Here is a 13790-nt window from a genome sequence, read left to right on the forward strand (position 1 = left end):
AGCAGCGCATCTTCCCTCATCCCACACACCCCTGAGATGCGGCCCCGTCCCACCACTCCCTTTTTTTCCCCTTTAATCCCCCTCCAAGAGGAATCTCGGTCTCAATCCCGATATCCAAAGCAGCCGGCAGAGCAGAGCCAGTGCTCAGCGTGTCTTTAACGCTGAATAATTCTCCGAGGATGAGGGAACTATTCTAAACCTGCCAGACACCACCTCCACCCAGCTCCCTCCAGGGGTTCCGCTGGGATAATTCTGGGGTCTCACTGCACAGGTGGCTTCAGCCTCTTGGCTGGGACACGCAGGGAAGGCAGCGAGGTTCAGGAATCAGCCCCAAACTGATCCACTGCCTGTTCATAGCATCACAAAGTAAAGCCTGGACTAAAGCAGAGCTTTGGCATCACTTGGCAGCTTCATCCTGTCACAACCTCACCCGTTCTCACAGCAGGATGCTGCTCCTCTTCATCTATTTGGGGAGGAGATGGGGGAGGTCCATCCCCATTTTTCTCCTGCCAGGGGACTCGCTGGGAACAGAGCGGGGGCCGAGGCGGGGTGTGCCACGTCCGTATGGAATGGGTGTTTTTTTTTTTATTACAGTTTTTTAATCTCACAGTTGGTAGCATTACATGAGAATAAAGCACTGGACAGGACTGGAAAAAAAGGCCTCTGGAGACAGCATGCAAACATTGCAACGAGTTTAAAGCAAAACAACCCAAAATAAAAATAAAAATAAAAGCGTCTGGCGGGGACACAGCGGAGTCCAGCGTCTCCCCGTCAACCATCACTTCTGTCGCTGGGGGTTTCCTTTTCATGTGTCCATTTCATTGGTTTATTTATTATTATTCTCCTTTTAACGACCTTCTTCTCTCTGTCTTTTTTTTTTCTTTTTTTTTCTTCTTTTAATTACATTAAAAAATAAGATTCGTACTTTAGTAAAATGCCCAATGCTCAGCTGGGCCCTGCTTGAAATAATAAAAAAACGACGACAAGAAAAAAAAATCAAAACAAAACCCCAAAACAATAAACACCCCTGAAAACTGAGAAAACAACAAAAAAACACCCACAAAAATAAAAAAAAAGCGTGGGAGACAAAAAAAAAAAACAACAAACAAAACAAAACAAAACAAAAACCAACAAACAAAAAACCCAAACCTAGAAAATAAAAACTGACAGATTTGGAAGTTTGGAAGCAACCGGGGGAATTGGGGGGGTGGGGGAAACACCCCCGGGGCTCCCTCCTGGTGCTGTGGTGGGCCAGGGGGGGCTACCCACACCCTGGTCCCCCCCTAGCGTGGGTCCCCTGTGGCCGTGGGGTGGCAGAGCCCCCTCTCACAGGTAGAGCTCCTTCTCTTTGATATGCACTAGCTGTTCACGGAGCTGGTGGAAAGATGGCCGGTGGCCGGGGTCCAGGGTCCAGCACTTCTTCATCACCTCGTAGACGACGGCCGGACAACCGTCCGGAGCGTCCATCTTATAGCCCTTCTCCACGCGGGGCACCACGTCCTTCAGGGGCTGGGGGAAATTTGAGATGTCAGGGAGGGGCTCCCTTCCAAAACCAGGGGCTCAGCTGCCCCCCGAAAAGCAGCCCCGAGGGGGTGCTCAGCACTTACAATTCTCGGATAAGGCACTCGCCCGAAGGAGTAGATTTCCCAGAGGAGGATCCCAAAGCTCCACACGTCCGACTTGGTGGAGAATTTCTGCAGCAGGGAAGGAGGGGACAGAAGCCCCGTGGGATGAGGGATGGGGGGCAAGGGATCTTCCCCACCTTCAGGGCAGCTGGTTTTGGGGTCAGCCAGTGGAAGTGGCATCCCTGGAGGAGCCTGGAATGCCCCCCCCCCCCCACCCCTTCCTGCAGCTTCCACCTCTGCTCACCCACCTTTTCTCTAAGTGCTTCTGGTGCCGTCCACTTGACGGGCAGCTTGCCTGTGTCCTGTGTGGAGGAGGCTTCCTTGGTGAGCCCAAAATCGCTGACCTTGGCGATGTTGTCCTCCGAGACCAGCACGTTCCTCGCCGCCAGGTCCCGGTGCACGAAGTTGTTGGCTTCCAGGTACTCCATGGCTTCACAGACATCTCTGGGAGGGGTGGGCAGCACACAGGGGTCAGTAGGGTGGCCCCAAAGCGTGGGTGGGGCAGGTCAGGGTGGTGGGCATGGCCTTGCATGGTTCTTACTTACAAGGAGAATTTGAGCAGACAGTCTGCCCCGAGCACCGACCGCCCACGCGACCTCAGGTAGTCTACTAGGCTGCCCTGGACACAGGGATGGAGAGAGAGATGGGATCAGCAGGACCAGGACAAGGGGATGATGTCCCTCTCTTATGGGACAGGAACCAGGGATGATGTCCCTCCCTTGTGGGACAGGATAAGAGGATGATGTCCCTCTCTCATGGGGCAGGATCTGGGGATGGTGTCCCCCACTGTGGGACAAAATAAGGGGATGATATCCCACCTTCATAGGACTGGATAAGGGGATGATATCCCACCTTCATGGGACAGGATAAGGGGATGATATCCCACCTTCATGGGACAGGATAAGGGGATGATACCCCACCTTCATGGGACAGGATAAGGGGATGATGTCTCTGCCTCATGGGGCAGGAACCAGGGATGATGTCCCTCCCTTGTGGGACAGGAACCAGGGATGATGTCTCTCCCTTGTGGGATGGATAAGAGGATGATGTCCCTGTCCCTCTCTTGAAGAACAGGATTTGGGGATGATGCCCCTTTAAGACAGGACAGGACCAGGGGAGAGTTCCCTTAAGGAGGGACAGGACACAAGGATAATGTCCCTCCCTCATAGGGCAGATGTGGGGATGCCAACTTCCCCTGCCAGCCAGCGATGGGACACGGGACGTGCCACCTCCAGCCACCAGTGTGGCCCAATCTGGGATGACCCAGCTGTGCCAGGGCGAAGCCCCAGGAGCATGGGGGGGACAAGGGGACAGGACAGGTGGCCAGGTGGGGGTCTCACCTTGGCCATGTACTCGGTGACGATGTAAAGGCCACTCTTCTCCTCCACAATCACCCCCAGGAGCTGCACCAGGTTGCTGTGTCGGAGCTGCCTGCGCGGCACACGAGGGCTCAGGGCAGGGTCTGGGGACAAGAGGGGCTCCTGCGGGCTATCAGGGACCCTCCAGCCCTGCTCACAAGGACAGAGCTGCCCCCTCCCTCGTGCTGTGCCCCCACTGGTGGTGACACTCACGTCATGACGGACGCCTCTGCCAGGAAGGCCTGCGCTGTGGCGTCGTTTTTAATGCACTTCACGGCGACTTTGTTCCCCCGGTAATCCCCCAGCATCACGTCTGCAGGCCAAGAGAGACGGACACAGGAGGCACTGGGAAGCATCCCAGCCTCCTGCAGCCCCACCAGCACCCTGGGGTGGGGGCTATACAGAGGATCCCCCCCCAACCAGGGCCACCACGGGCTGGGGACAGCGGGCTCACCTCCAAATTCTCCTTTGCCAATGATCTGTAGCAGCTTGAGGTCCTTCATGTTGAGGGCCCAGCCGCCTGCAGGGGGGAGAAGGAGGAGTGAGGGGGTGCCGGGGGAGTCCCCAGCAGGGGAGGGGAGGGGGGCACGGCCACTCACTGCGGGAGAACTCGTCCTGCGCTGCCACCGTGCCCTCCATCAGCTTGGGTTTGATGAGGCGGGTGCAGAGCCCGTCCGCGTCCGTGGTGTAATGCTGGGGGGGGGGCACACGATGACACCGTGGGTGACACCGTGGGTGACAACAGCCCGGCGTTGCCGGGCTCTGAGGTCCCACCAGGTGGCAGCACGAGGCCACGGACGGGTCCTGGTCCCTCCCGCTGGTCCCTCCGTCCCCAGCATCCCGCCTCCCACGCTCCGGACCCGCAGCACACCGCGAGCTCTGATGTCCCCGTGCGTGCCCCTGGAGATGCCAGCCGAGACCTCACCTCCACCAGCTGCATGAGGTTCTCGAAGTAGACTTCCTCGTCGATGCTGAGCTTGCTGGAGGAGTAGATGATGCGGTAGTGCTCCACCTTGCCCTCGCAGCTGACGCACAGCGTGTAGTCCCCGGGGTAGTTGGTGCTCTCCCGCACCAGGAACAGCCCCGTCTCGGGGGGGTACAGCAGCCTCTCCGCCTGCTCCCGCGTGATCTTCCCGTGGAACCACCTGTGGGGCACATGGAGGGAGGGCTGAGGGCTGGCTGCAGCTCCGCAGGGCTGCCTTTGGATGTGGAGCAGTGTTTTGTCCCCCTCCGTGCTCTTCCTCACTGTCCCCACCCACCCCGTGACACTGCTCCTTCCTTCCATCCTGCTCCCCTCCTCCCGGCCCCTCTGCACACTCCCAGCAGGTTCCTCCTCCAGACTGGGAGTCACTGGCAGTTCTGGGATGCAGCAGGAACATCAAACCCATCCCTCCTGTACAGACCCCACTCCGATGTTCCCTTTTTCTCCCAGCAGCCTTTATAGCCCCAACCTTGGGTAAAAAAATCCAATTTAAAACACAACTCAACCATCAATCACCTTCTCAGCCCTGCAGGCAACTCCCAAAATACTCAGGGCTCTTCCCAGCAGCAAATCCCAACCCCAAATCCACGCCGCTGCCCCTTCTGCCCTCCGATCTCGCTGTGCCCTGTGAGGAGGAATGTCCCCTCCGCTGGGACACGGGACACTCCAGCCCAAGCCACCTCGGCAGAGCCCTGGCTGGATACTCACGGCATGAGGCTGAGCTTGATGCCAGCTTTGACCCCTTCCCGCTTCTGGACGTAGTTAGCGGGAATGATGCCCTCCCTGCCCACCTTGTTCTTCGCCTTGTACCAGTTGGGATCCTGTGGGGACAGTGGGGTGTCACAACGAGCCCGTGGTCACCCGAGGAGCCCTCTGGGGGCTCCCCGAGCACCACCTTGCTGGCTGCAGGAAGGTTGGGACGAGCAGGGCATGGAGATTGGTGCTGGGATCACCAGACCCCAATGCTGTGATGGCTGTGATCCCCTTCCCAGAGCCCCCCAGACCCACAGCCCCTCTTTTCCTTCCCCAGAGCGGAGTGAAGCCCAGAACCGCTGCCTCTCCCATCCCTCCTCCACCTCCCGGGAGGCGCCTGCATTTTGGAGAAACCTTAACTAAGGAGGCCATGAATTAATTAACCGAGCTCCTGGCCCAACTCATGACTCATGCCCAGCGGGACTGGCAGGACCAGGGGCTGCCACTGGCACAAGTCACTCGGGAGCCCTGGGGTGTCACTCAGCCCGTCCCCTCTGCCCATGCTGCTGCTGATGGAGAGAGCCCCAAAATCCCACATAGTGGGATCCAGGATGAGCAGCTCCGGGCCCAAATCCAGCTCCAGCAGCTCCAGAGGCAGGAGCAACCCTCACCGTGTGGAGAAACTGAGACTCGGTGGCAGCACGAGGAGTTGGGCAGGATTAAATTCCCTGATTTGTAGTGATTTCTTCCAGCAGCTCTCTCAGCATCTTTCAAGTATACCCCGGAGGATGCTGAGGCACCAAACACCACTCCTGAGACCAGGCACGGTCTCAAAAATGGGAAGCGTGGTGCCATATTTGGAGGAAAATCAAAACTCTAAAAATCTAAAAATCTTTGTTTTAGACAAGGGGACACCTCACCTTGGTGACAGCGACAATGGTGAGGACGTCTCCTTTGCTGAAGGGCAGGTCCTGCTCGGCGGTACCGTGGAAGTTGTACTTGGCGATACATTCTGTACCAGACGGCCACACGGCCTGGCCAGGAGCAGGGAGTGACATTAGGGCCTTGCCTGAGCGTGCCACCCACCCCTGGCACCCTCAGGACCCCACCTCACAGATGATGTCCCCCCAGAGCCACCTCTGGATGGCTCCATCCCCGCCTCTCCTCACCCAGAGCTCACCTGCATCCCTGACATCTTCTCAGGAGGTTGGGGGCACGACTCTCACAGGGGGGACACGTCACTTGGTACCATGAGACCTGCACGGGGTGGGGGGAATGAGGTGTGAGCATCCCTGAAGGACGCTCTCAGGCCAGGTGAGCATCTCTTCTCCTGCCAAGAACAGATCCTGCTTCAAAAATGTCCCCAAAATTGAGGTGGAAGTGGGAATTCTGCGCCTGCTCAGCTCCTGCAGTCAGGGGCGAGACCAGTACAGAGCTGCTCACCTGGATCAGGAGGCATTTGCACGGATACAGCTTCTTAAGAAGAGAGTTTTTGAGTGCAGCATCTGCACCAAGGAAATGTCCAGCACGGCGTGGAAGGGTGGAGATGCCCACAGAAGGGAAGGGAACAGGGATGACTTCCAGGAGGCCCAGCCCACTCCTCTCCCAGGCTACACAGCCAGAGCCCTGCTCTCTGGTGACCCACACGTGGAAACATCCAGCCCTGAGAGCTTCCCAGGCCTGGGATCCAAAAGAAATAAACCAAAGCTACTCCCTGCAGGCTAAAACCCACTGGGACTCTGGAACGTGCAGGTCCTAAAGCCCAGGGGGACGCACTGGCCGGGGGTGCTGTGCTCTGGGATGGGTGTGTGGGAGGGGAACAAACCCAGCTTTATTCCCTCCGCTCCAGCCCCTGGCAAGGGATGAAGTCACCAGCCCCAGAATCAAACCAGGCTTTCTTGGGCTGGGGCACCGGGGTCGTGCAGGGTTGGGGGGGGGACATGGGGGGGGATGCAGGCAGAGCGACCCCCAAGACCCACCCAAATATTTATGAATTCATCACCTCCCTCGGGGTCACCAGCGCCAGCCCTGCCATCAGCAGCTGGGGGTATTTTGGGAAGGAGGAAGTGAAACGGGGGGCAAGGCCAAGGACGGGAGGAGGAAGGAGATAAGGGGCAGAGCTGAGGGGAGGAAGAGTGTGGTGAGAACACGGCCCTGTTTCCACCACGTGCCCGCAGTGTTCCGGAAAAGGCATCACGCTGCCACCGAGCACCTTCCTCACCTTCCCCCAGGGTGGGCACACGGCTCCGTTTCTGGCAGCACAGAGAAATCAAGGCTGGGATGTTCACACCAAGGATAGGGTTTGGGGACCTGAGGGGTTTCCATCACCACAGTCGGGTCGGTTTCTTTCCCAGCCAGCCTGGGAAAAGCTGGAGATGGCACCCAAACCCAAGCTGATGGCACCTTGGGGACACTGTCAGGAGTGCCAGGGTCCAGGAGAGGGCAGAGCCCTCCAGCTGGGAGCACAGCCTCCCAGAACATCCCCAGCTCCAACTCCCTGCTGTCCCAAGCTGATTTTTTTGCTTAAATTTTGGATTTACACCTGGCACGGAACAAAAATTTCAGCCAGGGGTCTGAAACACAGCACCAGGAAACCAGGGAATAACCTCCACTGTTCCAGGCCGTGGAGGGATTTAGCTGAAGCATGTAAGGAGGATGGAGGAGGGACTTTCCCATGGCTGGGGCTTTCAGCCCTGTTCCCTATCCCGTGGGGACTCCGAGCACAGGCTGGCTCTGGGTGTTGCCCAAGGAGAGCTCCGGCCCAAAGCCCTGAGTCAGCGCTTCCCACCGGCCAGGCCTTACTTCTGAACACCCAAAAACCAGCAGGAGGGAGCTGGAAAACCCTGGAGCCAACGCAAGGGATGCCCAAAGGTTCATCCCACGTTTCCCACCCCGTGCAGGAGCTGAATCCTCCCAATCCCAAAGGCCGCTCGTTTGGGCTTTCAGCTCACGGATGTCACCAGCATTTATATTTGATAAATGCAGCGAGGATACAAAATTCATAGCTTGCCTTCATAAAGAGGTTTTTTTTTTTTTTTTCCCTCCCTGCTAAAGAGGAAACTGCCTGAGCAAACCCCACCAAGAATACGCTCCAGCCAGCCCAGGCTTTTTTATCTCCCCGGATCGTGGATATTCATGGCACCGGACTGTGGCATTGTTATAATCACACACACTAAATTCGCCTTTCATTTTTAAAGGAGGGAGGCGGTTACAACACCAGGGGCTGCCCCTCAGCCTGACACAGGCCTTCTCCATCTGAGCCTCGTTTTCTTTTCGATCATTACCTAATTTCTGCCTCAAAGCCGAGACTTTCCGAGGAGGAGGAGGAGGAAACCACACAAGCAGCCCCTCGATGGCCCCATGTGACAGTTCAGTGTCACCCGGGCCAGCCCCGGCCTCGTGCCCGCTTCTGCCTGCCCCGAGCATCCCTTGGGATGCTGGGCTGGGAGAAGGACTGCGGAGATTCTTCAAAGCAGCATCCTGTGCCTTCCGGGAAAACACAGGCATCGCCCCTTCTCTCCTCGAGGAGGATGTGCGGCAGCACATGAAAGAAATTAATAATAATTTTAAAAATTAGCCAGGGGAGCTGCCCGGCTGATGGAGACGAGTGCTGGGTTAGGCTGTTCCCCGGGTTCGCTCCTTCTGCAAGATCCTCATTCCCAAATTGGGGCTCAGGGCGTGCTCAGGCGAACGCATCCTCTGCCAAAACTCACCTCCCTGTTTCCCCCAGCACAGCATTCTCTGTGCAGGAGCCCCGGGGATGGATCTCATCCCCACCAGGTCCATCCCCACGGCCCTGCTCCCAGCATTTCCCTGTGGGAAGGCTGGCCTGGCCCAGGAGCTGGGCAGGGCAGGTACAGACAACACCTCTGACAATCCAAAGGGCACCGGGAAATGAGCCGGGGACACTGCTCCTCTCATCAATCAAAATAAAATCGAGCTGTGCCAGACCCACGGGCAGGTTGGGAGAGGAATTTGGGACCCCTCAGAGTGAATCCCACCTGAGGAGCAGCATCAGCATGGGATGGGGTGGGATGGGGTGGGGGGCGGGCAGGGTGGAAGATGCTGCATTTCAGTTTCAAACGCAGCCAGGGGAGGGGGCAGCACCTGCCCAGCACCAGGATGACTCTGTCTAAATGAAGTTGGGTTGTTGGTGGCAGAGAAGCCTCATTCCCAGTGGGAACAGGTGCGTGGGCGCCATCCACTCCCTTCCGTGCATCCATCTCCCAGTGAAGTCCTTTAAACTTCAAAAAACAACAACGAAAAAGAAAACATCCCAAACTAACCCCAAACCAAGCAACATCCTCCCTGTCCCCGAAAGATCTTATCTGCTGTTATTACAACGAACACCCACGATTACTCTAATCGAAAAAAAACTGTTCCTCCTTCCTCTCACCCGCCAGCTCACAGCGTTTCGGAGCTGCTCCCCAAACCAGCCCCGGTTTGGGGCTGCAAAAAAGGGGGGAAGTGGGGGGCGGGGGGGAGGGCTGCTTCTTTCTCAGGGACTTTAAAGTTCTTTTAGAAGAAAAAGAGAAGATGCTGCTGGTGGCAACCGGGGGACATGTGGAGGCGTGGAGAGAAACTGCTCCCATGGCAGAGAGGTCTTCCTGGTCCTCCTTTATCCTACAAAAACCTCACCAGGGTGATTTTCCACCACACATCACGCCAGTATCCCCTGCCCAGGTGCTGTCACCTGGGGACAGGATGGGGGGGAGGGGGGGGGGCATGGAAGGGGTTTTTTTGGCAAACTCAAAACCGAGAAGCTGTGGGGAGGCAGCAGTGAAAGGGCAAAGAGTCACCCCAAAACTCCCTGGCTTTGCAGGGGTCATCCCACGGCTTCTTCATCACTCCCACGCCGCTGATGCTGCATGAGGGAGGATGGGGATGCTCCAAAAACCTCCCGCATCCCTCCGGGGACCTCTCCGGACACTCCCTGCCTCGCCAGGATGGGGCCGTGGCTCCACAGGGAACAAACCCCTGTCCCAGGAGGAAAGCTGCCATCCTCCTCCTCAGCCCTCACACCTCCGATTTGCCTTTTTTTTTTTTTTTTTTTTTTTCCCCTTAGGGACTTTTCCCCCGCGTTTTGATTTTTCGGGGGACTTCTTTTTTTTTTTTCTCCGTTTTTTTTTCTTTTTTATTTTCCGCCCGACGGGCACAGCCCCTTTCGCTCTCGCTACACCAACGAGCAACAGCCGCGGCTATAAATAACCCGCCGCCGCCTTATTGCCCGAAAAAAAAAAAAAAAAAATTAAAAATTAGGAAAAAAAAAAAAAGCCCCAAATTTTAAAACACTCAAACCAACAACGCGCCGCCGATCCCTCCGAACAGCCGGGCGCCCGCGATCCCCACGGATCCCCGGTTCCCGCGGGGCTTTGTACGGGATGGGGATGCAGCGGCGGGACCCCCGGCGGGGTTCGGGACCCCCGGCCCGGTGAGAGGATGCTGCTGCTGGGATGGGGGGGGGTCCCTGCGGGATGGGGACGGGGGTGAGGGCTCCCCGGTGACCGCGGAGAGGGGAGCGGCCGCGCCGGGGTCACCGGGGGTCAGACGGGGCCGGACCTCACCGCGCCCCCCCCCCCCCCCCCCTTCCCTCCCTGCCCGCCCCATTGTCCGCTCGCTCGCCCCGCCGTCACTCACCTCCCTCCGGGCAGGGGCTCAGCCCGCCGCCGGCTGCTCCATGCGGCGCCGCCGGGGCCTCCGGGCTCGGCTGGGCCGGCGGGGGGAACGGAGGGGGCGGAAGGGGCGGGGGAAACCGGAGCCGCCGCCGCCGCCGCCGGCGGAGCGCGGCGGGGCCCAGCGCGGCGCGGGGAGGGGGCGCGGGGGGGGGCGGGGGTCCCGGGGCGGCGGGGCCGGAGGGACGGAGCGAGGGAGGGAAGGAGGGAAGGAAGGAGGGACGGAGGGAGCGGCGCCCGGAACCGGAGCGCCCCGAGAGCAGCGCGCATGCGCCGCCAGCGCCGCGCCGGCTGCGGGGCGGGGGCACCGGGAGGAGCGCGGCGCCACCTGGCGGCCACCGCCGGCAGCGCCGCAAAGAGGAACGGAGGGGACGGTGGGGATAACGGGGAGGGATAACGGGGATAAAGGGAATGGAGGGGATAACTGGGATAACGGGGATAATGGGGATAACGGGGAGGGATAACGGGGATAACGGGAATGGAGGGGATAACTGGGATAACGGGAATGGAGGGGATAACTGGGATAACGGGGATAACGGGGAGGGATAACGGGGATAACGGGAATGGAGGGGATAACTGGGATAACGGGGATAACGGGGAGGGATAACGGGGATAACGGGAATGGAGGGGATAACTGGGATAATGGGGATAACGGGGAGGGATAACGGGGATAACGGGAATGGAGGGGATAACAGGGAGGGATAACGGGGATAACGGGAACAGAGGGGATAACGGGGATAACGGAGATAACGGGAACTGCGAGGATAACGGGGATAATGAGAATGGCAAGGGAAGCAGGGATGGCGGGGACAGGAAGGACGCTGGGGATAAGGGGAACGGTAGGGATAGTGGGGATAATGGGAACAGGGGGGACAGTGGGAATGGGACACTAACCGGGAAAGGGACACACGCCGGGAACGGGACACACACCGGGAACGGGACACACACCAGGAATGGGACACACACCAGGAATGGGACACTCACTGGGAATGGGACACTCACCGGGAATGGGACACACACCGGGAATGGGACACTCACCGGGAATGGGACACTCACCGGGAGCAGGACACTCACTGGGAATGGGACACTCACCGGGAACGGGACACACACCAGAAATGGGACTCACACCGGGAATGGGACACTCCCCAGGAATGGGACACTCACCGGGAGCGGGACACTCACCGGGAATGGGACACACACCGGGAATGGGACACACACCGGGACCGACCCACGGTTCCTTCCCAGTGTGTGCTCATGTGGGTGCAAAATAGTTCTGAAATGATGCTAAAATGCCAATAAAATAATAAAAGTTATTACAAAGCCTACAGTAAATAGAGATTAAATGGCCAAATGGCACCGAAAAATCTAATATAATGTAATAGAATATATTATAATATAATATAGAATAACATGGCATAATATAATATAACTTTAAGGCCCCTTCCAACCTAGCCCATTCTCTGATTCTGTGGCCCTAGAAGAGATTATTATCTGTATTTATTATTATTATTATTATTATTATTATTAATAATAATAATAATAGTAATGCCATAAAATTGTTCAAATTACTAATAATAAATAGCACGACATCACATAAGCATATCAGAGAGCATGACATTGTATAATGTCATGTAACAACATGATATGACATCATAATACAAAATAAATTTAATTAATAGGTGATCTTTGGGGTACCAACCCATCCCCTGATTCCATAGGGACAAAGGGGCCACAGGGGACAGGGCAAGTCCGGGTGCAGAACCCAGAGCAGGATGCAAAGCCCGGCTCATTTTTAGGAAGCACATCCTTGCTCCAAAGATCCAGGGATACGTTCCTGGAGTCACACACCTCTTTTGCAACCCCGAGCTCCCTTGCCGGGTTCTGGAATGTTCCTTTGGCCTCAGGGAGGTGTGGAAGGGGCTTATCCTCAGCCAGGCTCCTTCTGGAGGAACTGAGAGCAGCACACATGGTGGTCACCAAGCCAACCCCGGTGCTCCCACCTTGTGCCTGCCCTGCTCATTTTTGGGGCGACTGCTAACCAAAATTCCACAAATATCCTCAGCACGGCACCGCTGGAGCCAGGAGCAGGGCAGGAGGCTGGTGGGGGGAGAAATCAGGCACGGATGCAGCTTGGTAGGGAATCGTGCCCAGCCCCAGATGTTCCAGGTCCTAGGTCTGACCTAGGAACAGGGAAAATACTCTGCCATGGGAGTTTCTTCTTCTCCACGAAGCCCCAAGCCCGTCAGCATCCACAGGGGTGGCTGGAAGGAGGATGCGGGGATTTGCTCCGTCAGGGGAGACACAAGGGAGGGGTATCCTGCTGCGATTTCCAGGCTGGAATTTTTCTTTGGAAGGAAAGGCCTTGCTTTGAGTGTGGGTGATCCCCAGGCTGGAAGGGAAGGATGGATTCACGGCCAGCGCGGCAGGGATGGACATCTCCCCGCCTTGCACCAGGAGAGGGGGCACTTCAGCCGGCTGGAGTCGGCAGGGAAAGAGAAAATAGGGAAAAAGGGGGGAAAAATGCAGCAGAGGAGGAGCTGAGGGGAAAACCCCGGCGGAGTGAAGGATGTCGCTTCTCGGCATCCCCGGCTGGAGCTGGGATGAGCCTCCGAGGGATTCCGGCAGCGCGGGCGGGATGAGAAATGTGGGCAGGGAAATTCCTGCCTGGGATGTACGAGACAGAGCAGGATTCGCAGGCGGTGGCTGAGAACAACAGAGGAAAGCCAGCGTGAACAGCTCCCAGCTCATTGCAGCCTGGAGAATTCACCTTCCAGCTGGAAAAAGCCCCAAGGGAGCCGGGTTTGGCCGGTTCTGACCCCGCAGGGTTCTGGGGGATGCGGGATGTTCTGCAGGGGCGTCCACCTCCCATAGATTCCCCCTTCTCCAAGTGCTCTTCCAGGCGAAAAAATGTCCCGCCCGCGGTGAAACCGGCGCTCCTCGGCGCCAGCGGAGCCGGCGGAGCTGTGCCCCAGGTGCCAGTGGTGCCACCGGTGCCACCGGAGGGCGGTCACGTCCCGGATACCGGCGGGAGGGGACAACAGCGCCTCAGTGGATTAGGATCCTACTCCCTCCATCCCCGTTCTGCTTCTCGGGGGCTTTTCCCCTCCAGGCCAACCCCAAATCCCTCTTGGTTGTGGGGAACAGCCTCATCTCAGGGTTCTCCCGGGCAGTTCCCAGGATGGTTTTAATTGAAGGGCAGGAGGCTGGGGACGCTGGCTCTCAGGAGGTGGCTTTTCACCCCCTGCCCTCTGCCTGTGCCCCCCACTTTGACAGCACCACCCTGCTGGGGTTCAGGGAGATGATTTTAAGGGTGCGGGAGCGGGGCAGACCGCTGGGGTCTCTTATTACGGTGGGGACACGTGAGCCTGTCCCTCTGTGTGACCCCATCTCCCAGTGCTACGCCGCCACCAGGGCCAGCCTCGGGGACATCCAGGGGACAGCCAGCCCTGAATGCTGAATC

At 57.8% G+C, this 13790-nt stretch overlaps 1 protein-coding gene across 6 annotated transcripts; it reads right to left on the reverse strand.

The window, feature by feature from the left end:
- Positions 1–577: 577 nt before the first annotated feature.
- Positions 578–10461, reverse strand: CSK (C-terminal Src kinase). 6 transcript variants are annotated; one of them, XM_062501174.1, is made up of 14 exons: positions 10296–10461; positions 5839–5915; positions 5579–5692; positions 4674–4786; positions 3909–4128; positions 3583–3676; positions 3438–3503; positions 3197–3296; positions 2966–3056; positions 2171–2244; positions 1970–2069; positions 1874–1927; positions 1608–1694; positions 578–1509 (listed from the first exon to the last, which is right to left on the reverse strand). In XM_062501174.1, the coding sequence occupies exons 2-14, from the start codon at positions 5851–5853 to the stop codon at positions 1327–1329; spliced, it is 1311 nt and encodes a 436-aa protein (XP_062357158.1). In that variant the 5' UTR covers positions 5854–5915; positions 10296–10461; the 3' UTR covers positions 578–1326. The 6 variants fall into 6 exon arrangements, with proteins under 6 accessions (XP_062357158.1, XP_062357157.1, XP_062357156.1 ...); XM_062501173.1 differs by having other exon boundaries at positions 1874–2069; positions 3586–3676; XM_062501172.1 differs by having other exon boundaries at positions 1874–2069.
- Between the last annotated feature and the right edge of the window lie 3329 nt (positions 10462–13790).

This window comes from Cinclus cinclus, chromosome 13, assembly GCF_963662255.1.
Source record: "Cinclus cinclus chromosome 13, bCinCin1.1, whole genome shotgun sequence".
NCBI lineage: Eukaryota > Metazoa > Chordata > Aves > Passeriformes > Cinclidae > Cinclus > Cinclus cinclus.

Excerpts from the sequence above, each read along its gene's own strand:
- CSK (XM_062501169.1), bottom strand. Across the intron at positions 4,787-5,578 it reads CCATTGTCGCTGTCACCAAG|GATCCCAACTGGTACAAGGC; the intron begins GTGAGGTGTCCC and ends CTGTCCCCACAG. Across the intron at positions 2,070-2,170 it reads TGTCTGCTCAAATTCTCCTT|AGATGTCTGTGAAGCCATGG; the intron begins GTAAGTAAGAAC and ends CACCCCTCCCAG.